The sequence below is a fragment of the Podarcis bocagei genome, assembly GCF_964188305.1.
Source record: "Podarcis bocagei genome assembly, chromosome: 5".
In the NCBI taxonomy this organism is placed as follows: Eukaryota; Metazoa; Chordata; class Lepidosauria; order Squamata; family Lacertidae; genus Podarcis; species Podarcis bocagei.
Window position 1 is genome coordinate 72,371,396 of NC_138129.1, and position 27,400 is coordinate 72,398,795.

Consider the following 27,400-nt stretch of genomic DNA (forward strand, 5'->3'; position numbering starts at 1 on the left):
TAAAAAAGTATAGTCCTGTACCATGCTTCCTGATGGGACAGAAATTGTTCCTTTTATTTTGATGCATTTAACACTTTTCCTACCATGGAAGAAGGGTGGGAAGTCAACTTTTAAATTATGTATTCAATTTGATATTAAACTTGATGTTAATTTGGGTTTTTTTAAAAATGAAATTCAATAAAAATTAATTGGAAAAGAATATTTCCTCCTGCCTCTTTACCATTAAAAAATTAAAACACAGTCACAGTACCCAAATTCCCAATCATTCATTCATGCATACAAACATATCACGTCACCTTTTTGCATAACTAATGAAAGGAAGAAACCACCACTTTATTTTTCTGAATGCAAGTGTTTATTAGAAACTCATCCATTTCATTCATAATTGCCTTTGCTTCTGCAGGGTTATGACTCTATTTCAGATGGCTCAGCAGTGCTTTTTCAATTAACTTCTGTGTGGCTGCCTAGAATTAACATACTGGCCTCCCACAGTAAACGGTATTTTGGGCTTCTAATCTGTTCAGTAGGAAAGTTATGCTTCACATTGTTCTTCAGCACAACTGCATGTTACGTGGGCTTCAACAGAGGAAACCAGGTCTTCTGATTTTGCAGCGAGGGTAACCAGATCAGTTGGCAAGGTTGCCGCTAGAAAAAAAAGGAAAGAAGTAAAAAAAGTGAGAAGGATTAAACTTTTGCCAAACGAATGGTGCTTCTTATACCTACACCTGAAGGCTTAGCTGGAGTCTCCCAGCCACAACTTTCAAAACAAAAAACCTTCGCTCTAGCATTGCTATTTTCAAAAGGCACTGCCAATGAACTCTTGGGAGGGAAGAGAGCATTATTGTTCCCCTGCATCTCCCATGTATAGTTTCACTCACTAATGTGCTTCATATGTGGCAAATTCATTTCAAATCATGTTTCCAGTACAGGCTACAATGCTAGACATACTGCGTGGGACTTATATCTGAGTAAACTTCCTTGCCGATGATGAGCAATTTTCATTATTATGACTATAGTGAATAAACTTTTATTAACGCAAGCCCATGTTTAACCAATTATTAATATAAAAGCATATGTTATACACCAGTCTGGCAATCCGTGAAAGGAGAAAAATAAAATTTATTTCCAGTGCTTACTGATGCCAGAGAGTTTCAGGTGCTTTAAACACGCTACAAGCAAAAGCCTAATCTTTCATAGAAGCAAAAATACCATGAGCCTAGGCTTGCTGTTATAGCATTCTGAACTCCAATAAAATCAGGCTCCTTGCTGCTCCTTTCTTTGATCCCCCTAAAGGAAAGATGTTTTAAACCCTGGGGACATCCAGAAAGGTAGCAAAATGTCATTCTGCAAAATTAAAGCACGACTGGTGTAATTTTAGTGTGTAGTCCAAACCAGTAGACTTACCAGCTGAGAGACAGTGGAAGCTAGAAGACACCTTTGTTGTTGTGGTGGGTCTGCACTTGTCCTTACAGCTCAACACGGGCAGAGTAGAAATACATTGCATATCTTCTTCTCCAATCCGGATTGGTTTCTCAAGTCTCCTAGTTGAGTGTTTCAGTTTGCAGGCTGCAACAGATTAAGTACAAACCTTTTAAGACATTGATTTTTTAAAAAAAAACAACTAAAAAAGCCAGAGGTTCTACATCATAATTCCATATTTAACAGTGATAAAGTCCAACAAAACAATGAACTGGGCTTCATAACCCAACAAGAAAAGCAACATTTATAGAGTCACCATCTTGATGCTTGTCACTTAGCAGGTATATGGATTCAAGCAATTTAATTCAAAGGTTGAAAGTTTCTATTCATTTTCAATGACTATCTGACTGGCAACCTTGGGCAGATGTGGACACCCCACCCCAGTTGCCTACCTCATTTATTGTTGCTGTTGTTGTTGTTATCCTATTGCTTTGAGCAATGATGTGCAGCTAGTTTTAGCCGCATTTACAATTTCCACATTGTCTCTGATCTGGCATTGCTCTGGGGCATTATGGGAAATTAAAATGGCAGCTAGACCCAACTGCCTGTTGCTGCCCTCCACTGCTGCAGCCAGGTTATGTCCACCAAAGCTTACTGATGGAGGAAGGGCTAAATTCTGCATGATCCCTTCAAACCCAGACCTAGCTACCTTAGTCATAATTAAAACAAACTATCAAACTCTACCTACCTCCACCACATTCATCGGGGACCAGCCAGGACTGAGCAAAGCTCTCTGGATCTTTAGCTGAGTAGCCACTTGGTGTTCGTAATTTTTCTGCATTTCCGCCATATACTTCACAAAGACCACAGGTATATCCGATAGTGGGAGTAACGGTTACCTTTATGAAGAGAGGAAAAAAGAGGGGGGGAAGTAGTTGGGATTGAGTTGACAATAAGAATTTGGCTCATTCTGCCAAAGCAAGCAGTGAAAATATAATATACAGCAAAGGGGAGCATGTTTCAAATTCCAAGTCTACTAGATCTTCACAGCTATGTGCCTCAGTCCAGCACCACACAGGGTCCTAATGGGGATTTCTCTACCCTCTCTGTGTTAATTCCATAACTGCATTAGTGATACATTCAATAGCTAGAGTGAAATAATTCACTTTAAAGTTTAAAGTTATCTTGGAGACTGGAGAGACTTAAAACTGGCGTTGATGATTATAACTTCACACATCTGTTCTTCCAGCCACTGCTTATCAGAAAGGCACTGGGAACATCCCAGTTATGTTTTATTGATTCGAAGAGTAGCGGAGTCTGAGACTGTGAGCATTATCATTATTAGCTGAAGAGGGCAATGTACTTTGATGATCTGATAGGCAAGCACAGGTTTTGTTTTGCTGTTTGCAAATCGTTTTAAAACCTTGAAAGCATTAGCTGCAGAAGAAAAATACCTGAACATTACGTCCACTGTAGATCAGCTCGTGAATTCCAAACAATGAAGAAAGTACAATTTCGTCACCTTTGCGGTCTGATTTAATGGTAAACTCTGTAAGTTAAAGAAAAGACAATCTGATGAATCCATTGAGAATTGGGTAAACATAGAAAATAAAATATTCTTCAGATTAAACTACTGATCCTGTTCAACTGAAAATTCCTGTTCATCAATGCCTCCATTATTTATTTCAGTATAGTTTAAAGTGAGAGAGTATACATTATTATTCCGGTTTTTGTGCATGTTGATCTGTGTAAATACAACATCCCAGCCCTGAATTGCAGGAACAATAAACACTCATCCAGTATTTATTTCATGCTGATGTTATACTGGTGTTTTCTTTCTTTCTTTGCCTGCCACCTTGAGACAACATATGACTTAACTTGTAAAAATACATTTACATACCTTCATGTCTGACTGGGAGACGTGCCATTGGTATTACAGAACCATCAATTTCTACTATGTTCTTTCCATTGCGATTCTTGAGGGTAATTTCACTTGTTAAAAAAAGGGGGGGAATAAATTAATGAATTCTCTCTCAATGATTTTCAATTACTTCCAATAAAATAGTTTATATTATATTTTTCTCTTATCAAAGTACTATTGTTAAAGGGACAAAATAATTGAATCCGCTACTGTGCGTTCTTTAATGTTTTTTTCTTTCCAGATATTAATTTCATCCAAACCCCAAACCCAATTCTAAGCTCACCAGATTCATTTAAAACTAAAGTTGCATTCTGCTAGCTATGATTCTTAGTTAGAATATCACTCCCTGTCCTGTCCTGTGATTTGTCATTGTTTTAATTCTTGAAAAGCAAGTAAGCTTATCTGGGAAGCTAGGGAATTTTTTGTTTACAGTGTGAAGAGGAAAACATAGAGAACCAAGGGAGCAATAGATAAAAGGCTTGAACCGACTGCATATATTCCAGAAGTGTTAATACTGCCCAAATTAGCCACTTGGCACCTTCAAGTCAACATGTGAGATTCAGCTTTGGATTCCATCACCAGCTGAAGCACATAAGGAGTGGGGTTAGTAATGACACCAGTCTTGTGAAAAGCTCTCCCTTTGAAGGCCCACCCAACCCCTACACTGAATGTTTTCAGATGACCAGTATGATTTATTTACATGGCTGAAATAAAACAATGTATTATGTATTTGTTTTTGTTTTTTGCTTTAATATTGATTTATCTTGATGCAAGCTATTATGGTTTCTTTTGAAAGAAGAGTAGGGTTAAAATATTTTACAACAAACCGTTAAACATGCACTTTCTTCTTTTTATTTTGGAAGCTGAAACTTTTTTCTTTCACCCTGTGACTGGATTGGATTAGTGCAAAGATACTGTGGTTAAGAGTACTTACCTGCCAGCGATGGTTAATTTGAGTAGGATGTTGTTTGCATTATTAGATTCATATTTTATCAGCACCATAAACTTCTTGTCACAGGTACAGTCTTGTAACAAAGTCATGAAACAATCTGGAGGCAATCTTTTGTCAAAGTTTTCTCCAGTGAAGGTTGTGATCTTTTGACCATCGATTTTGCAGACACCTGATAACAGAGAAATAAATATGAGTAAGAGAGAGGGGGGAAAAACATTTTTTAAATATTATGTACATCATGGAAGCAATCAATAACTAACATATTGGCCAAGGAGATAATGAGCTTGGAGAATAGCGTGGGCATTTTGTTAGGGTTGCCATATTTCAAAAATTCAGAGCTTTTTTTGGCCAAAGTTGTTCAGCTTTTTTGGCAAATCGCAAAAGAAAATTGATGTTTTTTCAGGAAAATCAGCAAAAACAACACTGCCAACATGGGTGGCCATACGTCCGGATTTTCCCAGAAATGTTGCTGATTTCTGCCCGGAAACCCTACATTTGGTATATGATTTTAGCAGAAAGATTTTGGTTTTTGATCGTTTGAACATCGCCCAGGACAAATCTTGTTAAGTGATAGATTTGAATTAGCTGGCAGTGGACTGGGTTTTAAGTAAAAGGCCTCTGAAATAGGATTTAAAATTATGGAACTATGGTGAATATGCAAGAAGTCTTGGTACATTTTACCCCAGCTAAGAAATAAATACTGAGAAAACTGGATCTTGCAGCTTTCACTGTTTCTTTTCTGCATTCACAATAATCTGAGATAATTGTATAGAAAAATACGTAGAGGCATTCAAAGAAACTGATTCGCTAAAAAAATTATTATTATTATTATTATTATTATTATTATTATTATTATTATTATTATTATTATTATTATTTGATGCTAGGGGAATGGTTTAGCTACTGACCATTCTGACTAGCAAGTATCACTGATGGAACATCCCAGAGTTTTGAAGGTTGGTTAGAGTCGCCAATAGGCAGTGAAAACGGAATCATACAGTCTTCAGCATAGATGGTCACCTGGAAAGGAATAGGAAAACAAATTAGAAATTGGCTTTGTTGTCTTTCTCTTTGTTCTTCAAACAGGCACAAGGATGTGTTATTTTATTATTAATATTTATTAAATTGTATACCGCCTTTCATCCGTAAAACTCAGGGCGGTTCACATGTCGAACCCTTACGTTGTTCGCACACAGTTCAGCAACATCATTATACATGAATGATTTCTCACTTCATCCTCAAGTATTCCTTCCTCTTTGTATGATTGGTCAACTAAAATCATACTGGCCCAATAACTTGTATTGCATTGTATCTCAGAAGTTAATAGCTGAACAACTTTAAATGTACACTTTGGGGACAAATGGATATGTACTAAGTGCACACAGGAAGGCTAGTATACAAGGCTTTCCTAAAATCAATTCTGGGAACAACAACCAGAGGTCATCTTAAAATGGTCAAGAATTTCACCTCTGGTGACACATTATAAATGCCGCCAGCCATCCCGCTTAATCATGGTCCCAGATCCAAAAAACAAAGGGTCATAAAAATGGTGGACATGTACACCCCTGAATTTCATTCAAAATAATACTTTCACACCTGTCATATCTCAAATAATGCCATCTGTAACTCACAGTGGGTGTCCTCATGATCACAGCGTAGCTTCTAGGATCAGTTAGAGCTATAACCAGTGTGACCTCTTGAGAGGGATTTCTTTGAACTTTGTATGAGTAGCCCATCATGTAAGCAGCTCCAGGAATCACTGTAGTTATTCTTTAAAAAAAAAAAGAAAATGTTTCTTAATTGGCTGTAGTAACATAAAAGGTGTGATTAGCAGTAACTCTATGCATGGGGGTACATATATGAAGAAATAATTAACAGTAATAATGGCCGGGCAAAACAAGCAGAAATAAGAATGTAGTGGACATAAAATTTAGGTGTTGTTTAAGAATAAAAAACTGAGAGGTGATGAATCTTGGCCATATAAGACTGTCTTAGATGTGAAAAGAAGCTCAACAACAACTACAACTATAGCAGTCTCATTCAAACAGCCTTCAGGACTAACATAAAACCATCACAAATGACCCACCACAAGGCAAATTCAGGCTTCAGGGCATGTTGATAAATTTGAAGTTGATTTAGGCAGCAGGGTGGGCAGGCAGGGGTCCTGGAAATTACAAGCCTGATTTACATTTGGTGCTGAGGATTGTGTTTTTGTTCTTCAAACGGTGGGGGGGGGGGGACTTTTCCACAGAAATCTTCCAGAGATGTAGGCTCTGGACTGTGACTGACTTGATAGGCAAGGATGGTTTTATCCCAGATTGCTGCACACCTTTGCCAATGTACTCAGAGATAGCTGCCTGTCCTGAGATGGAAACTATGGCAACTACTTGGTTGAGCTTTCCAGGGAATGTCTTCATATCAACAGCAACTAGGAGACCTGCTGGGGCTAAATGTCTCCCATTTTTTATCTCCAGAAAGACATAAAGGGATGATAAGTAGCAATTGTCCATAGGCCTGATTAGGCTTCTGCCCCAAAAGTGGCAGTTTGTGAAGAAAAGCTAACAGCTTTTTGAAGGCTGTTCCTCTTCAGCAGGTATTCACACCCCACTTTCTATGTCCCAGGCCTTCAAAAAAAAAAAATATAATAATATTTATACCCCATCCATCTGGCTGGGTTTTCCCAGCCAGTTTGGGCAGCTTCCAGCAACATGTCTGAGATGGGATTTAGATTAAAACTGGACATCTCCTTTTTGGCCACAGTAAACACACCCATATGCTTGGCTGCAATACACTTAGCAGGGACGTCATAAGTGAATCATTTGAAGATGCGCATCTACTCACTGTTCCACAAAGTTCATCACTACTGCAGGAAGCCTTTTGTGTTTAGCCTTGAACTGAACTGCTGGCCTTTTAGCAAACCAACCCGTCTCGACTTCTGCAGCGACCTGGTAGTCTTTGCAATCCCAGCCTGCTTCTAGAGTGGTCTAAGTGGCAGAGTACAGCACATTTTTGTTAAAAAGCAGCATTGGCATTTGGATTGAATGCTCTGTGAGGGGTTGACACGCTTTGAAGAGACTCACCCTGAGCTTGTGAGGGGTGACCATGATGCTTTGGAAGCAGACAACTGGCTTGCTTGGCCTTGTGATGTTTCTTATTGTCACTTTCAGCATGGAGGAGCCGTGATAAACGTCGCCGACGATTCCGTATTGTCTCTTATTGCGAGTGAGGCATTTGACAGCAAAGGATGCTACTTTTTCCTGGGACCAAAAAAGAAGGAAAACAAAATTATTTAGATTGTTTGTCTAGTCAAAGACCTATTAGTATCATCTACTCGACAGATGCCAGTGGCTCCATAACCTCTAGATCGGATTACTGCAAAGTGTTAAACGCAGGGCTGCCTCTGAAGGCGGTTAAGAAGCTTCAGCTGGTGCTGAATTCAGTGGCCAGGTTGCTCACTGAGACAAGATGGTTTATTACACCGATTGTGGCCCAACTGCACTGGCTGCCAATTAGCAATTCTGGACCCAATTCAAAATTCTGGTTCTGACCTATAAAGCCTCAAACACCTCAGGACCGCAATACCTCAAGGACTGCCTCTCCCCATATAAACTGTCCCAGACTCTGCATTCATCATCTGAGGCCCTTCTATGTGTACCTCCTCCACGTAAGGTCTGGGGGGGCCTTCTCTGTAGTGGCTCCCCATTTGTGGAATACTCTCCCCTAAGAGGCTCGGCTGGCACCATTATTACATGCCTTTAGCCTTTCCTCTTTACCCAGGCCTTTGGCCATTAAATAATATATGGGTTGTTAAAGCTGGGGCAGGGGTGTGCGTTATTATGATTATTTTATTATTATGCTGTTTATTGAGTTTTTATTATTGTGCTCCGTAAAATGTGTTCTTAATGTTGTACAATGCCCTGCCATCTTTTGATAAAAGACGATATATAAATCAAATAAATAAAATGTTGGGGAAAGTCAATTGAGTCTCTTCTGAAACCTTTAGAAGGATGATTAAGTTATTTCTTTGGCCCTTTCAGAAATGGCTCATTGAGGCAGCCTCATCATAACAGATTTCTGTTCTGCTCTAGCCTACTCAGTCTAGATACTAATTTATTACTGGGGTTTTTTTGTATTTTAATTTTAATCTAAGCCATATTTTACCAAGAACTACCTTGATGTCCCTACTGAGTCAAAAGGCAATGAATACATCAAAAGATAATTAAGTATATAAAAACCCAAATAAGCTATAAGCGATTGATATATTTTCCAATTTATTCCAACTATGCCCAGCTTGTAAATTTCCATCAGCCTTGCCATTTTCCAAAGGGATACTGACCGAAGAGCCTTTTGTGTATTCTTCATTGCTGGAGCTAGAGGAGCTGCTGGAGCTGGAGGAGGAGCTACTTTGCTGTTGTCTTCGCTAAAAAAATGAAAAGAAAAAGCATCGTCAAGATTTAAAGTTAGTCCCAGATTAAGCAGTGATGAAGGCAGTTTTCTTTGCAGCAGCGACTGGCAGAGGGAAAGGTGGAGAGGCCAACGATAGGTGGAGACAGAGCCAATGACAGGCAGAGCCAACTCATTCTAGTCCCACCCCCATGCTCCCTGCTATGTTCTAAAAGGGTGACACTGCAACTAAGAAGGATGAAGTTGGCAGTCAGGGCCTCCTCCTGTACTGGATGCAAGTGAGGCAGTGTGGCAGGGCTCCATTTGCCACAATGGACCAGCCTCTACAGTTTCCTTGTGGGTGTTAAAGGCTGTTAAAGTATATAATCGTTATCTCCTTGCCTCCATCACGAAATTGTTTTGGACTATACCACCCTATGCATTTTAACAAAGACGGTGGGAGTGGGAGGGTGGGGGATGAGTATCAGTAATGCTGAAAAAGTCACCAAGCACTCCTTCACCCAGAAGATTACACCATCACCTCGCACGGGAAAGGGCGGGATTGCAAATGCAGTGTGATTTTAAAATACTAGTCTTAACAATAATGAGAAATCAGCAATCCAGCAGGCTGAGAAAATCGTCATCTGGCTTTGCAAGAAAATGGCGCGGACAATTTGGGAGAAATGGTGTAATGGGAATAGAAAGGGCGGTGTTATGGAATGGGGGTGACCCCCCCCCAAAAAAACCCCCTAGAAATTGTGGTTTTGATTATTTGGAGTATTGAAGGGAAGATTTGAGGTCAGTGGAAAACTACAGGCTAATATTTCTTTCCAAGCCAGGGCCTCACCTGGGATAGAGGCATTAACATGACAAAGGGGGTTGATGGCCCATCTGAGAGCCTGGGCTTGGGTTGCCATGGTGATGCGGTATGAGTTTGAGGTGACAGGAAAAGAGGGTCTTGAGCAAGGTATGCCGGGAAAAAGAAGGAAGAGAAAAGACATGGCATCCCTGTTGGGCAGGTTGGCTGAAGGCTGGCAGGGAGAGATGCTTTGGGCTCCAGGGCTGCACTGCTGTGAGGGACAAAGCCGCTCTTGAAACGACGATGCTGTAAGTTCTTTACTCCCTCCATGCAGACAGGAGATGTAAATAGGTGAATAAACCATATTTCTTAAAGATACAACAGTCTCCGCCGTGTCTCAGTTCTCCACAGGAACGCAGACCCTGGGTGAGTGCCCGGACACCCCCCCCCCCAATAATCTTGCTACCACTCAGCAGAAAGTGGGGATGGCACAAAACTTTTGCAACAATTTTTTTAAAAAACTGAATTGCTGCTAGTGCAACCTGCCTTCTATATCACCCCATAACTAAAAACAAACAAAAAACAAACAAACAAAAATCTTACCTGCTGTTTCACTGACAGGAAAGAATATTGAAGAAGTTTGGAATGCCTTCCCTGAGAAAAGAAGAAAGTTTTAAGGGTTTTCAAAAAAAGGGATTGCTTTTTTCAATGGCATCAACACAGAATAACAAAACTTTAAAAAGATAACATGACAGATTTAACCCCATGAACAATGTTGGTTTTTAAAAATTTAACAGCGGGTGCTTCTGAAGACGAACCTCTTGGAAATATTGTCAGAGAAAGTGAATATTCATTAATATAATTAGCAAAATCCAAGCCTTTTCTGTTGGAATATTAGGTAGAAACAGCCAGCCCAGCTTGTTTCGTCACCCGAGGCAGAACTTGTTGGCACCTTCACCCCTTGCTGCTGCTGCTGTTGCCTCTGCCGCCACCACAGAAAAGCCACCTCAAGCATCATTAAGCTTCACCAAAGTCTCCTTTCAATCTTTGTGACGTCTCAGGAGACTTTGGCAGATTTGGGGGTGACTTGGGAGCAGTCTATATGAGACCTCTCCCCATGTGGCCCGGCCTCAGAGTAAGAGCAGTGGCTGCTTGGTCTGGTGTGCCAGTTGCTGCCTGCCCTAGCCAGACATGCTGGCGTCCATGAAGCAGTTCTGCTTGCTTTCTCTTTCCTTTCAAATGTGGTGGCTACGGCTGCATTCCAACCACACTCATGCATTCGACTGAGAGCAATGACAAAATAGTTACCTTTTCCTGGGAAATGTCAGAGCTTTCGCTGCTGCTGCTGCTGCTGCTGTCGCTGCTGTCACTGCTGTCACTGCTGCTGTCACTGCTGCTGCTACTGCTGCTGTCGCTGCTGTCACTGCTGCTGCTGTCACTACTGTCACTGCTGTCACTGCTGCTGCTGCTGCTGCTGCTGTCACTGCTGCTGTCACTGCTGTCACTGCTGCTGCTGCTGCTGTCACTGCTGCTGTCACTACTGTCACTGCTGTCACTGCTGCTGCTGCTGCTGTCACTGCTGTCACTGCTGTCACTGCTGCTGCTGCTGCTGCTGCTGCTGTCACTGCTGTCACTGCTGCTGCTGCTGCTGCTGGAGGAAGAACTGTCTCTGGACTTTCTCTGTGGAGAATACTTGGTTTTACGGGGATGTTTATCTTTGATGTCACTGTTGCTGCTATCGCTGCTGCTGCTGCTGCTGTCGCTGCTGCTGGTGTCGCTGCTGTCGCTGCTGCTACTGCCGCTGCTGCTGCTATCACTGCTGCTGCTGCTGTCACTGCTGCTGTCACTGCTGCTGCTGCTGCTGCTGCTGCTGCTGCTGCTCTTTTTGCTGGGCCATTTTTTAGTAGAACCGGGTGGTGGAGATGGGAAACGTTCTGATTTTCTGTAATGCTCATCATCGTGGTCTTTGGCATCCCTTGCATCCTTCTGCGTTTTGTCTCCACGCTGCAGCGTGATTCAGAGGAAAGCAGAGAAACACCTCGGTTAAATATATATACATCATGACCTCATTCACTTGCTTTCCTTAACAAGGGGCAAATAATAATAGCTGTTCAACTGGCTGTATTTGGTATAATACATGCATAGCTATGTTAGTCGCTGCAGAGAAGAGGAGGTGGGCAAAACGGAGGTGCTCATTTGTTCAGAAATACATTTCATCTCCAGCACCTCATACCCCATGATTCTTACATGGACGGCTTCAACCCTTTAAAATGGCGCAGTCCCACCATAGCCCCCCTCTATAGATTGTTCCACAGAAATATTTAGTTTGGACAGTAGAAGTGACACCTTAAAATCAGGTGTCGCTTACGTACCTTTGCTGCCTCAGAAGCTCTCACATCCCTTTTCGTCCTCAGTGCTCCAGAGCCAAGTTGGACCTCCCCTTGAATCTTCTCCAAAGGAACAGCTGTATAGATTAGAAAGCGTGCATAAACGTTAGAAGTGGAAGGCAACCTTGTGGGTGCTTACAAAGAGAATGTCTTGGTCATATGATAATACCTTGTACATAGAGAAGCTGCACTTGATGTTCTTCGCACAGGTAGTGCAACCAAGAAGTCACTTTGGGCATGTCTTTTGTTTTCTTGATGGTCTTCAAACACAACTGAGTCATGCACCAAGGCACCCATATGCAAGTGGGCTTATATCTGTAGGAATCGCTTGATTGCTGAATGGAACAGAGGCTTGTCAGTATTTAGAAATATATCCCAGCACAGTAACCAGAAATGGGCACCATACAATAATAATTTTTAAAAACCCAACCCTGTGGTATCTGAGGGGTGTGTGTGTGTGTTTTAGGAGGGCTCTGGAAACATATTATTATTATTATTATTATTATTATTATTATTATTATTATTATTATTATTCCTATAAGCCCATCTCATAAGTGTGGGTAGTACCTTTTATAAAATATCACCCGTGGATATGAATTATGGGAAAGAAAAGCATTTCTTCTTCTTCAGAGCTATTGCTTTGATCCGTAATTAACTTGATTAATTAATGAGTTAAAACTCATACGATGACTCAAGATTTCTCTGCTGAGGTGACACCTTTAGCCTTTAGCTAATAATTTACATCTTTACTATGGAATGTTAACTTTTGCAAAAGGCATGTCTGTATTGGTTGTAAACTTAGCATGGATCCACCGTCATTTCATTTTACCTGTAAATATCCACAGTGTCTAAGCACCTTCAAGAAAGAATCTAATTTCGCTAAATACACAAGAACAATTTTCCCCAGATTTCTAAACAATACTAACTAAATAAAAGGAGAGTTACAGAAGAAAAAGAAGACGACATATCTGAACCACAATCAGCTAAATACAAGGACAGGATATAATGGCATTTACCGCAGAACACATCTGCGCGCGCGCACGCACACACACACACACACACACACAATTTACCTTAATGTTGCCTTTTTCTGAGTCGAAATCTCCATCCAAAATATCAATTTCAGGTCTTTCTGGAAGTACTGAAGCCTTCTTCTCAGAATGTATGTATCTTGCAACAGTATGTGCCTCATGGCTGTGTGGATATGCAATGAAAACTTTTCAACATGCAAATATGAAGCCGGGCATATCGAAAAAGAACTCATTTGTGCTAGGAACACAGCAAGAGGAGAGAGACTAGCTGAGAAGTAAGAGGCTGACTCTGAAGATACAGGATACCGGGGCTCAATTTTGGATTCTTGACATTGTTAAAAGATGGTTTGGGCTGCACGACTGGGACACATCTCTGTCTGAAACCTTGAATTGCTCGTCATAGGAAATGGCACTGGGCAAGTTAAGCTTATGGCCTGACTCAATTTAGAGCAACTCCATATATTCATACTAATCCTCCCTCAAAATGGAGAATTATATCACAAAACAGGATTTTGGGGAAGCCAATAACAGAGAATGATATAAGCCTTGATTTTGCGTCTGGCTCTTACCTAAAAATCCCCTTTGGTCAAGTTGTATGTATCCTTACTTATGAGGAAAAACCTTTATGGGCAGTAGCTAACAAGAAAAATGATAAAATAGCCACTCTACCTTGCCATTGCCAACTCAAACTGATCATCACGGGGTGGGGCGATGTCAAATTTGAAGTTCTTGTTTCTGATGTCCACTGTGGCATTCATGTTGAATACGCCTTGTGTACGGATCTGGGCTCTCATTTCCAAACCGTGTTGCATGTCGTATGTGTTCACTCCCCAGAAAATCATTCCGTAGCCCTGGAGGCTAAAAGGCAATGAGAATGAGAACATTTTAGTATGCTGGAATAATCTGTGTGCTTCGTTTCTCTCATTTCCTTATTTTTCCAATCTAATAATGTTCATTTACTTACGCAAGTTTGCTGTCAACTTGAAGGTGGATATTGGCTTCTCTGAGATCACCATGAGATAATTCTGTCCTTGCTAGAGAGACAAAGGGAAGACAAAAATGCTCAAAACATAGACAAACATCTATGAAGTTTCTCTTAACCATTTACTAGTGAACCATTTACATTAGTAAATATAGGGCTTTTAAATATATTTGCTAATAATTTGGTATATCAAAGAAATAGGCCATTAACTGATGAAACATTGTAGAAAAAAACAGAGTGTTCTTCTGCTTACAACTCAGGCAGGGATGTTAGTGTACTCTGGTGCTATTAACTAAGTTGTCATGAGCATGACAGATGATGCTTCGATGAAGCAAAAGACAGACCTTTGTTGTGCTCTCATTACACCTTAGTAAATAGGAAATAACTTCATTGAAATTAGACTAGTGTGAAATGCAGTAGATCACATCCACACACCTTAGATTTAAAGCACGTTTATACCAGTTCAACAGCCATGGTTTTCCCCAAAGGATCCCAGGAACTGCCATTTGCCCCTCACAGAGGCACAATTCCCACAACCCTTCTGAAATGACACTTCCAATTATTTTCTGGGGGAAGCAAAGTAATTAAGCCTGTTCCCTAAAACCTGGGTCTCAAATCTGTCATGCTCTGTGATTTTCTCCAATGTATGTGATTTCCAACAAACCATTGTGAAATTTGATTATCTCCAAGCTTACCCTTTAATAAACCGTGTGCCATGATGATGCTATTGGCTCTAGCTTGGAATGGCAGACCGATAACTGTTGGAACCACGTACTGAACATCTAGCATCACAGCTTTCATAAAATGTTGGTTGATGTTTTTAAGGCCTTCGATAACCTTATGCAGCATGGGCAGCTGATCTTGTCTTTGCTGCTGCATGTTCTATAGGGCAAAGATGCAATAGGTTAAAAGACAAGGAGACAAAGCTGATAAATATGTTGAGGGTGGGGGGACACAAACTTCCATACCTTCATAAATGCCTGCATTTCATCAGTGGTCATAAACATCAGTTCTTGATCAAACATTTTGACAGAGGCAGATATCACAGGAATCTCACGAGGGAACTCCTTGAATCCTGGCAGCTGAAAATCAAGCCCATGGGGGTTATTCAATACTGGGTTTATTCAAGTAAATTTAAGGAAATAAAGAGCAACAGAAATGGTTTTTCTATTTAATTCTGCAGCCCTCAATACACTTCCGTTGCAAATGCTTACAGCTTTCCTTGATTTTACAATGCCCTCAGAAACAGCTCAATTTATTTAGCTGTGAATGGGTTATCAGGTTATTCACTGCAGCTTTTGCCACACTGTGGATCTCCATTTGAAGTGGAGAAATGTGGCACCAAATCCAGGGTTTCACTAGTGTAACCACCCTGACAAGGACCTCCTCCATCATTCCCCTATGGCGAATACATTGAGAATCTGGGAATATGCATACTTTTGCTTCAGTGTCCTTTATCTTCTGATATGCAGGGTATTTGTCGAATTGATGCGTGTTCCTCCAGAGAAGTTCCTTGAGGCCCTGAGTTCTCACTCTAACCTTTAAAAAAAACAAAAAACAGAGGGAAAGTTTTGAGAGCAGTTTGCTAACATCCAGCATCTATGGAGCAACATGGAATGATAGCAAAACAAACCACTCAAGCATCCCTATCTCCCAACCCCTAGAAATGATCTGAATAAAATGTAACACAAACCTCTAGAGGATGAATAGTTGAACCTGCAAAGTTTACTTCTGTTTTCCAGATTATAGTCGAAGGGAGCATTGTTTGGGGGCTTTCGATCATAAACCATTTCACGAGGAATCCTGCTCTGTGTTTGCCTGCGGTGGAAAAAGCGGCAACAATGAGCCATTGCCGTGTTACTAATCCTTGTGAATCAAAATGGGATCCCTTGGCTACTACTGCTTGGAAAGATTTTCCCTGGCAGAAACTTGTGACCATCCATGGTTTTTTCGTTTGTGAAATTCAACAGGATGTTACTGCTGCCAACACAACAGAATATTTGAAATTTCAGTTTCAGATATTCAGTTTACTTCTACTTTTAGTTAAGTATTTTTATTTATTTGCTTGATTGGGGGGGGGGATCTGCCACCCCCTGCTACGCCCATGTCCAACATAATATGTTAAAGGGTCTTTAAAATCATTGAGCCCTTTTGAATAGATGCTTTCAGTTCCAAAGTGCTAAGGAGCGGGTTGTGATATCCAAAAGATGGTGGCTTGTTTGGATAAAAGCTGGGAAATGAACTGTTGTCTGCTACTTACTGCTGAAGCCACTGACAAATAAAACTTTGCTCTGGTGGAGGGGTCTGGGGTTCAGAAGTTTAAGAGCCATACTGCATGCAGAAGACCTAAATAAAACAGGTTTGAAATTAGCAGCAGGTAATAGCAAAAGTCTCTACATGCATGTTTGCTTGTTTGCTTGTTTACTTAATGCATTCATGTTCTGCCCTTTGCGCAACAAATCCTAAGGTGGTCTTCAATGAGAATTGATGATTAAAATACTACGAAAACACATATAAAAATGAAAGCACTTCCCAAATTTGGCAGAACAGACAGCTCAATTACAGTGAACTGGATCCAGATTTAGTTATGCTTAGAGCAAACCTGCTGCAATAAATCTTACTAACTTGAGTCCCATTGAAATGTTACCAGTTTAGCAGTAGGACCAGAACCAACTATAATGAATAGCAGCAACAGATTTATTGCATTAAAGGTGATCTGATTGTAGATCGACTTACAGGCTGTAGTACAGTGGGATCCTGACATTTGACCAAGCTTTCATGTGAGAGTAGGCGAAATTGACCAGTTGCAAATTGTTCTCTTTGAGCAAGACATTGGCAATAGCTGTCACTGTTGGGATGGCAGGGTTGGTTTCAAAGAGGCCAATGCAAGCCATCATTCGGATGGTCACATTATATGAAGGGTCTGCAAAGATCTGGAGGAGAATGCCTTGCACCTACAGAAAGAGAAACACACCATGTGGGGGGATCAACTAATAGTATTTACCTGGCAGCAGTTGAGCGCATTGAAGGGATGCATCAAATGCTCAGATTTAAATGGATCTGTCTTGGGGATCAACTCACAGACAGGAAAACAATGTATGGGAGAGTTTTAAATAGCTTTGAGAAAGGGGTTGCTGCTGTTGTTTTAAAAAGATCTTTATCAGATGTGACTGTGTAAGTTTGCAGTCCATTGACAGCAGTAAATCTCAGCCACTTCATAATGCCAAATACTTTGCAATCAATATATCGAGGTGACTTTCCTTTGCTCTTCTTACCTTTGTAGGTTCCTGTTTGCCAATTCGCGCCATAGTCTGAACAGCAGCTGCTTGAATGTAGCCTGAATATCTGTTGGAATCAATCACGGTTTTCACTAGCTTCAGGCTGGCTGGCTGAGCTGCATTGCCGATGGCTTTCAGAGCCAGAATAATTTTGTTTTCATTGTGTTCCCTGGTTGCATCAGTTAGGAAGTCGTGCAGAGGCTGCAGACAAATGAGATGAACACTTTTTAATTCCATTCAGAACCCCATAAATGTTGTACATGTCACTATCCTCGCTCAGTGAGGAAAAGATGAAGAGTGAGATTGAGAGGGACCATAGATTACTGGAACCGCCTATAAGTGTCTCTATGGTTTCAGAATATGTTAAGTGCTGATTGCAAAAGTATAGGAACGTGGCACGGATGGCACTGAAAAGACTTTAGGGGCCCAACAGTCCATTCACACAAAGAAAACTCCAAAAAAAGGCAAGAACTCTTTGTTGACAAGTTAACCCAAGATCCCAAATGTTTCACAAGCACACAACTGGCCTTCTTGAAGGGTGAAATTCACTCAAGGAAAACTATACATCTTTGTGTGGGAAGCTAATCAAGTCCCTGTGCGGAGCAGGTACATTCTGGCTATGGTGGGATTTCAAAATTAATAGTTTAAGGTGTGTAATTCTCCCTTCTCTCTGGGAAAGGCATTCTTCTTTTTATTTTGGTGGGGGGGATAACTTGGAACAAGGACCATATACCTCAAGCAATTTGCTGGAGCAGGAGCGAGAATGAACACATTGTTTGTAGACGGTGGTACCATATCCCAGGTAGAAAATCTTCACAAGCCAAACTGATCCGGTATTCTTTATTTTGGGGAGCATTTTCTGTGGGTGAGAGAAAGAAAGATTTCCAATGAACCAGAATTTGAAGGAAGCTTCTTGTTACTTTGTGATAATTTTTTCTCCTGTAGATTTTATAGCTAATGTGATTTCCTATGTAACACATTGTTCATTCTGATACACTCAATTATAATTTTACATGTACTTACGATTAGCACGTCAGCAATTTCTTCAGCTTTATCTACGTTAGGCTTGACAGAGTGTAAGGCTAGGGAAATTGTCCAGTACAATTCCAAATCGTGCAGTTCATCTTTGACAACTTTTTCTTTGAGGAATGTCAGTGATTCTATAGTGCCGACAGAGGCGACGCCAATCAGGAAGGCATTCCTGCAGTGAGCAGAAAAAGAACATTCTGAAAATTTCATTCTTCATTCTTCACTACAGAGCAAACACTGACTGGTTCAGAGCCCATCCACCCTTGTGGACAACAGGATCTAGAATCAATCTAGATTGAAAGAAGCATGCTGATGATGAGCATGAACGATTCAGGATAGGGGAGGGGGGAAACCTATGTTTTGGTGCTAGTGTGTTTGCAGCTGCTGTGTCTTATGTGCTAGTCAGCCAACGTACCTGGCGTTAGGTTTGTTCGAAAACTTATTGTAGAGAAGGTGCAAATTTTCCAGATTCAAATAACGGAGCAGCTGGCTAAGCTGTAAATACTTGTGGGCATTGTCTCCACGGATGTCTTGTGGGAAGCGGTCAAGCTCAACCAATAGCTCTTCAATCTGTCATAGTAACAAGAAGGAAACAGTAACTAGAATATATTCACTGTGATGGAGAAATGCACACTGCTCTCTTATCGGCTTTATGAACCGTAGAACCATTCCATACGCCAACACATTCCCTACCTGTTGCTTAACGTCTCCGGTTCTGACAAGCATTTGGGGAAGAACCTCTGGGAACTCGTAATGAATGTTTACATTCCGAAGCTGAACCTGTGGCAGTTGGGCATGTTCATTTGTCACCTCAGTCAGTGTGAGCCTTTGCCTGGAAGGGAAGAGAAAACCACAAGTACCATTCAGTGATTTGTGCTGTTGCTCATCCAGGCAGTTTCTAGATTGGCCCAGGAAAAATTAGGAGGAGGACAACTGGGAGATATGGGGAAGCTGGTGGAAATGTAGCCAAGACTGAGTCAGAATTGCATCTCTAGTGGATGATAGGGAAATATTTGATTGGATTGTTTCTGCTTGCAGGCCTGACTTCCATTCCATGTGTTCATACAAAAAACTTCTGCTGTTAATTTACACTCTGTGCAATGCCTTATTTACTCCTGAATGGAAGTCTGATGTATTAAAGTCTGTGGGCATACTGAAATAAAGAGAATGTAGACCACACGAATGACACCTGTCCCCATGTAATGGCAAGCATTTGATTTCGCATCCCAAACCTTTTTCTGTTTTTCCCTTTGCCATTTGTAGTTTGCAAAATACTCAACAGCGTGGTGCTATGTTAAATGTTTCACCAGCTTCATCATTTCAGATGGAATTATCTCTCCCTTTCCTCTCCTGGTCAATGTTCTGGGGATTCTCCTGATGCAGGAAGGCAAGGGAAGGGCATGGGGTGAGGAACAGAGGTAGGGAAAAACCCATTGCCTAGGTGAAAGTCCTTACACAGAGCTTATGCTGTCAGAACTCATTGGGTTAATTCTGCCCATTGTCTCCAGGCCCAGGACTTTAAAACTAATATTTCATTGGTGTAAAGCAGTTAAGTGGACATGAATAGCTTTTACCTACAGACAAATAACAGCAGCTATTATTTGGGAGGATTTTCTTTATTTTATTTTTATTTTGCAATGCTGCAAATGCTTTTAGTAGCAACCCAGTTGCTACTAAGACCAACCCTTGCATAGCCAGTGGCGTAGCGTGGGGGGTGCAGGGGGGGGGGCAGCCGCACCGGGCGCAACATCTGGGGGTTAGTGTTAGGGGGCGCAAATCCATGGGTTAGGGGGTGCAAATCCATGGGTTAGGGGGCGCAAATTACTTGCCTTGCCCCGGGTGCTGACAACCCACGCTACGCCACTGTGCATAGCCTAGCTGGAACCATGGCTCACTTGCAAACTCTTTTAAAAGTTATTATTTAAGCTATGGTTACTTACGTAGCTTTCATAACTCCGGCACCCTCAGCTCCACTGAATGGAGAAAGCTGGTAGACTTGTTCGGCATCGACTTGCATGATCTGAGCGTCAGCTCCAGAGGGATTATATTTCAGTTTGAAGGTGAAAGCTTCAGTCCCTTGAATCATCCTGTTTTGCTATAGAACAGAAGGAAGCGCCTCTAGTTAGCGTGGCTTTCAGGCGGATGTTACCCTCGCTTGTAAGCAAATCATGTTCCAACATTCTTACCAGCAGGCAGTTGGGGTTACGGTGGATGAAGAACGTTCCAATGCTGCGCTCCATTTTGTTCCTGCAGTTGTTTGAGTCTTTGGTCCTAGAAACGAGGACTGTGCTGCTCCTCCTGTCATCTCGGATGACGTATCTTGTGTGGCACTCACCTCCAATTCCATCCTGCAAGTATAGATTTAGTCACTCTGTAGAATGGCACATGATAAACTCCGGGGGGGGGGGGTTGGTTTTATTTTTTAAATGAGAGGAAGAAGGCATGCAAAGGAATTTGTGGGGTGTATCCCAGGACACTGGAACTAATGTTAGGCATGTACAATTTCCACAGCTGAGTGTTTTGTAGAATCATAGAATTGTAGAGTTTGAAGGGACCACAAGGGTCCTTTGGTCCAAATTCCTGCAATACAGGGATCTCAGCTAAAGCATCCATGGCAGATAATGAGCCATGAATGGCAAGATGCACATCCATGACAGCATTCATTTAGTGGCTTCATAAGGGGCTGGACTTCAGGGCAGAGATCCAGGGCCCCACTCAATGGAATGATCAGGAAGGCTGGCCTACCACATTATGAAATAAGTGAATTAATACACTTTAATACACTTTACCGTCTAAGTAGACCCCCACCCTGGTTAGACTATTAAGTCTCCAGAGCATAAGATTACCTAACTGCATGACTTATCTCATTTTTTCTGTTTTAAAACACCACATGTTATTTATTTATTTATTGATATTCTAGACAGCCAGATAGAATAGGGCTTGCAGTTATTTGAGTAAGCCCCAAACACTGATATAGGCCTGTGGATTTCATGGTGAGGGAAACCCAAACTGTGGGAGTCAAACCCTACCATCTGAAATCCCTGAAACTCAGTTCCGGCACCTCTCAGTGGGTGCCATTGCCATTACAAGAGAACAAGGGAGGTGTTTGTGATGAGTTCTGGCACTTCTTTTTCTAGAAAAATAGCACTGTCCAGGAAACCTCAATTGCAAATTCAATTACTCAATGAGAAAGTATCTAACTGAATAGCATTTCTAATTATCTAGGTGGAAATGGGAAATTTGGTGGCTTGGAGTGAGATGGGAAAGGGGTGGCATCACACATTTTGCTTCCTGAGGTGAACAAAATGTTGTCTCCCTCCTCCTACAACATATAGGTGCTGATCTGGTTGGCTTGTTTCAGCACTGGTGACAGGAGGACGAGTGTCCACCTGAGGCCTGCAGGCTAACTTAAGGGGCAGAGGGCAGGCCATGTGATCCACATAGCTCCACCCTCCAAGGCCTTGCTACTGCAGCAACTGTTGCCTGAGGCAGCTGCCTCACTCTACCAAATGGTAGGGCCAGACAGAAAAGCAGAAAACCACAGGAGTCATTCAGGCGGACAGAAAACAGTGGGGAAAGTAAAAAAAGTGAGACAGTTCAGTACTGAGGTAAACTAAAGCTGCTCGAAAAGACGAGTCCAAATGCATATTAAATGTACATGGAGGAAACGAACCTCTTGTAGCTCATACTCTTTCTGGTTTTTAATTGACATGGAAAATCCGTTCAGGAAGCCTCTGACAAGATTCACACAAGGCAGAGGTGGGTCTCTTGGCACACGGATGTTCTGAACCTTGCCATTGACGTAGCCAAACAGGAAAGAATATTTGGTGCAAGCAATAAGAGATTCAGGTTGCCTGGAGGGTGCTGCAAATGGGGGCTCTCCCGGAAAGATTCCCACAGCATCTTCAACTTTCAGAGATGCAATCTGAGGACAAAGATGAGAGAGTAAACAAATTGCTTTTCATTTTGATTCTGAAACAAAGAACAGTGTCTTAATCTAACTGAAGCGAAGCCCCTGTAAATCCAACTGACTTCAGCGGGAGAGATAAAGAGTGCCATCTAATACACGTCTACTCAGAAGTAAGCTCTACTGAAGTGTGTGCAGATTGCAGGGCAACAATTATTAGTTTCGGCTGCATTGTGCCCTTTCATGTTATACCAAATAACGTGTTTTAAATACAAACAGGATGCCCTAAAAATGATTATACTGTCTTTCTTTTTTTGCATTAGATATACTTTTGCATATAATATCTTCAATATAGTCAAGCGATAAACGTATTGTTCTTACTATTATTGCATTTTTACCCCACTTTTCCTCAGAGGAGCTCAAGGTGGTCTACATGGTTGTTCTCCTCACAACACCCCTGTGAGGTAGATTAGGCTCAGGGACTGCGGCTGATCTGAGTTCACCCCGTGAGCATCACAGCTAAGTGGGGATTTGAACTCCGGTCCCCTAACTCCTAGTCTAACACTTGAACTACTGCACCATGCTGGTGTAGTGATCTAAATAAAGAGCTAACTTAATTCCCCCTTCTTTCCTTGTGATTAAACTGGCTCCCCAGTGTACTGTTATATAATGTAGTAGAGATAAAGCAAACATGTGCATAGGAACTCTTTTATGAACTATAGCCCTAGAAACAATGTTTTGTGAAAAGTTCGCAACTATTTTTTTTAAACAGTTGTGTTGTCAAAGAGTGAAATGAAAGCCAACTTAGCTTTCCCCCTTTGCAATCCATGGGTGATTTTAGTCCCATGTGAACATTTAGTCAATATGATTTGCTGCCCTTTCATGACACCCCAAAGCAGCTGCCTCTCTCTCTTCTGCCCAATACTAGGGCTGGTCTAGTTGTCTTCATTTCACCTCTCCTCATTCCTCTGATCGCTGCCTTCTCCGGGCCACCACAATAGAAATTTGAGAAAATCCAAGTTTGAAAAAAAATTAAAATGTTGTTGTTGGTAAACAGCTGCTTCACTTTTTCATGTTTAATCTTTAACTTAAGGTTAATTTAAAGTTCAGCATACATTTACTTTAAGGTTCATCAAGAACATCACCTACCCTCTCCCCTCCCACCGATTCTATTTTGGATACACATTTGATTTTAGGATTGCATGATGGGTGGAGAGCACTGGAGTTTACAGTGAAAGCTAGATGGCACCTCCTTGCTTGCAATGCATCAGGAATTCTAGAGGGGATGCTCTGTAGTCTGATGGCTATTTAAAGGGACTGCATAGTGATGACGCTTACCTTGAGAATATTCTCCTGTTCGCCTCCATAGATATCTAGCCCTCCAGTCAGTCTCACAACAGATCTTCCCATCTCATATCCTTGCACTGTGGTGACAACGTCGGCGACATACTTGTAGTGGTAGCGTTTCCCATGTTCAAAGCGTGGCTCTACAAAAAATAAGAGAGAGAACAATTTATACCTGCTGTATTCCATATATGCACACCCAGTAGGGTGTCAAGATTTAATCAGCTTAATCTATGTTGTGATTAATTTAACACTTTAATGGATTAATTGCAGGGTGATATTTCGCTCTCAGGGCTGCAATTTAAAATTTTGCCCTGCAATAGGAAACAGGCAAGAAAACGTTTCGTTTAAGCATGAGTGCTGCTTTCGCTTACTACTGTTGCTTTATACTTCCTTCAAGAATCTTGAAAATGTCTCCAATCCTGAGCTTTGGGTGAGATGTGGATGCATTTAAATGTCATTAAATGATTAATCTAAAATGTTCAACGTTTAGATAGGACTTGAGCGTTCAAAGCGCTTTAGGTCATTTATTTTGTAATACTGATTTGGTCAGTATTATTATCCCCATATCGCAGATAGATTCATGGCTGAGGAGCAAATAGGGTGGTGCGCCTAAGGATATACACTGGGAATTTTCAAATTTGTAGCCCAGCTGCACAGTTTAATCCTATGGCTATCTACTCAGAAATACGTAAATTCTCTTGAGTGCAATGGAGCTTACTTCCATTGGTAGGTGTGTATAATAGCAGGGGTGATGCTGGGCTTCAATACACATCAATAGTCAATGGGCAAGATAATGAGCCTGTGGTCTAAGAAGATCTGTAGGGCCACAGTTTCCCCACCTATAGGACTGAAACTGTTGGCAATATACCAGCTCAACTAATTCCCCGCTCGGGTAGTCAACAGCCCTAAAAGTCATGTTAATCATTGTTATGACATGTTATAGATAGACTTACTGATTTCGGCAGTCTCAGTCCCTGGGGAAAGAAATTGGATAGGTTACAAATTGTGTATAACAGTAGACCATAACCACTTCACTGTGAAATATACAAGTGGGTCCTAAAACAAAATGTTTTGGTGTATCCTCATGTTCTAATAGAGGTTTTCCTGTCTAAGATTCTCGTCAGCCAGCCATGCCCTTCTTTGCCTCACTCCATTCCATTCCCCACCACCACCTCAAATGGCAGCCAACATTCCATAGCTATTCCAATCCTCGTGGGGCTGCTTTAAGGCATGTGTTTTTGTTTGTTTGTTTGTACTTCTGGAAACCTCAGGGGTTCACCAAACACACTTAATACCACCCTCTTGTTTCTCTGTTGCCCCATTTTGGTTCCTATTCTGTCACCACACTGGCTGCAGTAATTGATCATCAGTTAAAGAAATTCCTGAATTAAAAACATTTAGTATTGTGAATCAATAGTGCGGAGCACTTTATAGTGTTCAAAGCAGTTCACATAAATGATCTAACTGCAATTCCTTACAACAACTATCTAAGGCTGGCCTGCACAATTGTCCCTATATTCCAGATGGAGACACACCCGGGTGGGAATTAAACTGGATATTTTCAGTTGATTTAAATTCCTCTCAGACTTACCAGGTTCTTGCGTCTGGCCCTCTGAGGGAAAGAAATCGGATAGGTTAATGTGAGTATAACTGCACAAACATAGAAGCACAAGAAGAGGCTGCTGGATTAGGGCATTGTCCCATCTAGTCCAGCATCCTGTTCACACAGTAGCCAACCAAATGCCTGTGGGAAACTTGCAAGCAGAAGAGCAGCACTCTCGTCTCCTGTGATTTCCAGCAACTCGTATTCAGAAGCATACAACTGCAAATCGTGGGGGCAGAGCATAGCCGTTATGGCTAGCAGTTGCCAATAACCCTCTCTTCCATGAAAGTTTTAAATCTTGTTTTAAAGCCGTCGCCACCTCCAGTGGGAGTGAGTTCCAGAGGTTAACTATGTGCTGTGTGAATAATTACTTTCTTCTACTCTGTCTTGAATCTTCCAGCATTCAGTTTCAGTAAAGTACATTTTAATCTATCTATCTTTCTGTCTATCTTTCTGTCTGTCTATCTGTCTATCTATCTATCTATCTATCTATCTATCTATCTATCTATCTATCTATCATCTATCTATCTATCTATCTATCTATCTATCTATCTATCTATCTATCTTTCTGTCTGTCTGTCTGTCTGTCTATCTATCTATCTATCTATCTATCTATCTATCTATCTATCTATCTATCTATCTATCTATGCAGTTTATTATCAGAACTCCTGAACTCCTGTTCAGGATTCCAGCCAGCCAGCTATGCACTTTTTCAGGTTGCTGCAGTCCATATCCCCTCCCTCCTGGTATTCCAGGTTTATTTTTCAACTGACACTTAATATTCTTTGGCATCTGAGCATGCAGTTTGGAGATTTCTTCCTCCCTACCCCCCCCCCACTTTAAAACTTTAAAATACCTCTAGGTTTTCCTGAGCATGCTGATAACACTCCCACACACACTGCTTTCCCTGAGCATTGCCCTTTTTCAGCTCCATTTCTTTTGGCACCTACCATCTGAGTTTGCTATTAGAGTGGCTTAGCTAAAGTGTATGCTGGAAAATGGATACATTACTGGAAAAGCTTTCTGCTGCTCAAATCTATACCCACAAAGATATATCTACAAAGTTTCATTTACACCCATTGTGTTTCATAAATGTATTGCCACTAGAACTGCATGCAACAATCGGATTAATTACTCACACTAAAACTTCACTTGATTAATAAGGAGAGAAGTTTTAATTAGCAGAGCTGTGATTTATGTATTTGTGAGCCTCTTTGGGCTTTAGTATAACACTGCAATAGGAAACGAAATTTCCTTTGAACAGTGAGTTGTTGCTTCTGCTTATTAATTCGTAAATTACTTCATACTTCCTTCAGTATCTTTAAAACGTACTCATATTGAGCTTTGGGTGATATGTAAGTGCATTTAAAAATCATTAATGAATGAATTAATAAAGCTTAGAATTTAGACAGCCCTCTATAATTTTCAAGCTCTTCTCATAATTTAATTTTGTAATTCTTACAGCAAACCTGCAAGGTAGGTCATAATTATTGTTCCCCATATTTCAGGGCTGAGGCTCAGAAAGATTTAAGCATTTTGGGTCACTTAACAATACTTAAACAAGGAACTTCCAGATTTTGCAGTTCAGACACTACACTACACAAACTCAACTAATCTCTTCCCACCCTACCCTTAGTGGTTGACTATCATAAATGCAACTTCAACAAAGGTACTATGGTGATTTTAAAATAAGGTTAGAATACTGATGAACTTACTGTATGGAATCTTCTGGCACGCTAGAAGAGAGAAATTGAATAAGTCACAATGTGAGTACTGACAGCAGAAAATAACCTTCTTCTTTTTTTTGCTAAACTCTACAGAGTTCTGCAAAAGGATAATAGTAAAAGCAATTGCCGACTTACCCACAAGGGCGAACAGGAGGGCTAGGACTATTCCCCTCATGGTGAAGGCGAATGATAGCCCTCAGCCACAGTGGGCTTTTTATAGGGAGATCAGCAGCACCACGTGATCCATACTGATCAAGATTTCGCTGAGCGTGCAGATGTTTATCTCTCTCAGCAAACTTTTCTTTTGGCAATCGCTGATTTTTTAAAAAAATAATAATTTTGGGGGTGTAGATTTCCTCATATCCAGCAGTCATCTTAGGCATCACTTTAGGTGAGAGAGACATTGACCTGGTCATTCTAACCTAACATATGATGCAATAGTTTACCTACTGACAAATACGGATAAGTTATTTTGAACCTTGCACCTACCATTGTATAGTCAAACATCTGGTTAACCACTGTGAGAGCAGAATGTCATACTTTCCAACATTTCTCTGATGAAAATAGGGACATCCTATTATTATTATTATTATTATTATTATTATTATTATTATTATTATTCCCCACCCATCTGA

General features: G+C 41.1%; 1 protein-coding gene across 1 annotated transcript; it reads right to left on the bottom strand.

The window, feature by feature from the left end:
- Positions 1-380: 380 nt before the first annotated feature.
- LOC308587767 (vitellogenin-2-like) lies at positions 381-27,139 on the bottom strand (the record flags this gene model as incomplete). Its single annotated transcript, XM_081195530.1, has 36 exons — positions 381-645; positions 1,405-1,566; positions 2,168-2,318; positions 2,874-2,968; positions 3,320-3,411; positions 4,275-4,461; positions 5,201-5,312; positions 5,924-6,062; positions 7,134-7,276; positions 7,373-7,549; positions 8,629-8,712; positions 10,078-10,128; positions 10,783-11,478; positions 11,847-11,938; positions 12,031-12,196; positions 12,935-13,055; positions 13,562-13,750; positions 13,857-13,926; positions 14,570-14,756; positions 14,843-14,956; positions 15,312-15,413; positions 15,568-15,692; positions 16,135-16,220; positions 16,611-16,828; positions 17,150-17,353; positions 17,886-18,011; positions 18,176-18,353; positions 18,597-18,751; positions 18,875-19,013; positions 20,122-20,276; positions 20,368-20,529; positions 21,855-22,106; positions 23,427-23,575; positions 25,027-25,085; positions 26,754-26,774; positions 26,901-27,139. 36 exons carry the CDS (start codon positions 27,137-27,139, stop codon positions 533-535), a joined length of 5,511 nt encoding a protein of 1,836 aa, XP_081051656.1. The 3' UTR covers positions 381-532.
- Positions 27,140-27,400: the final 261 nt, after the last annotated feature.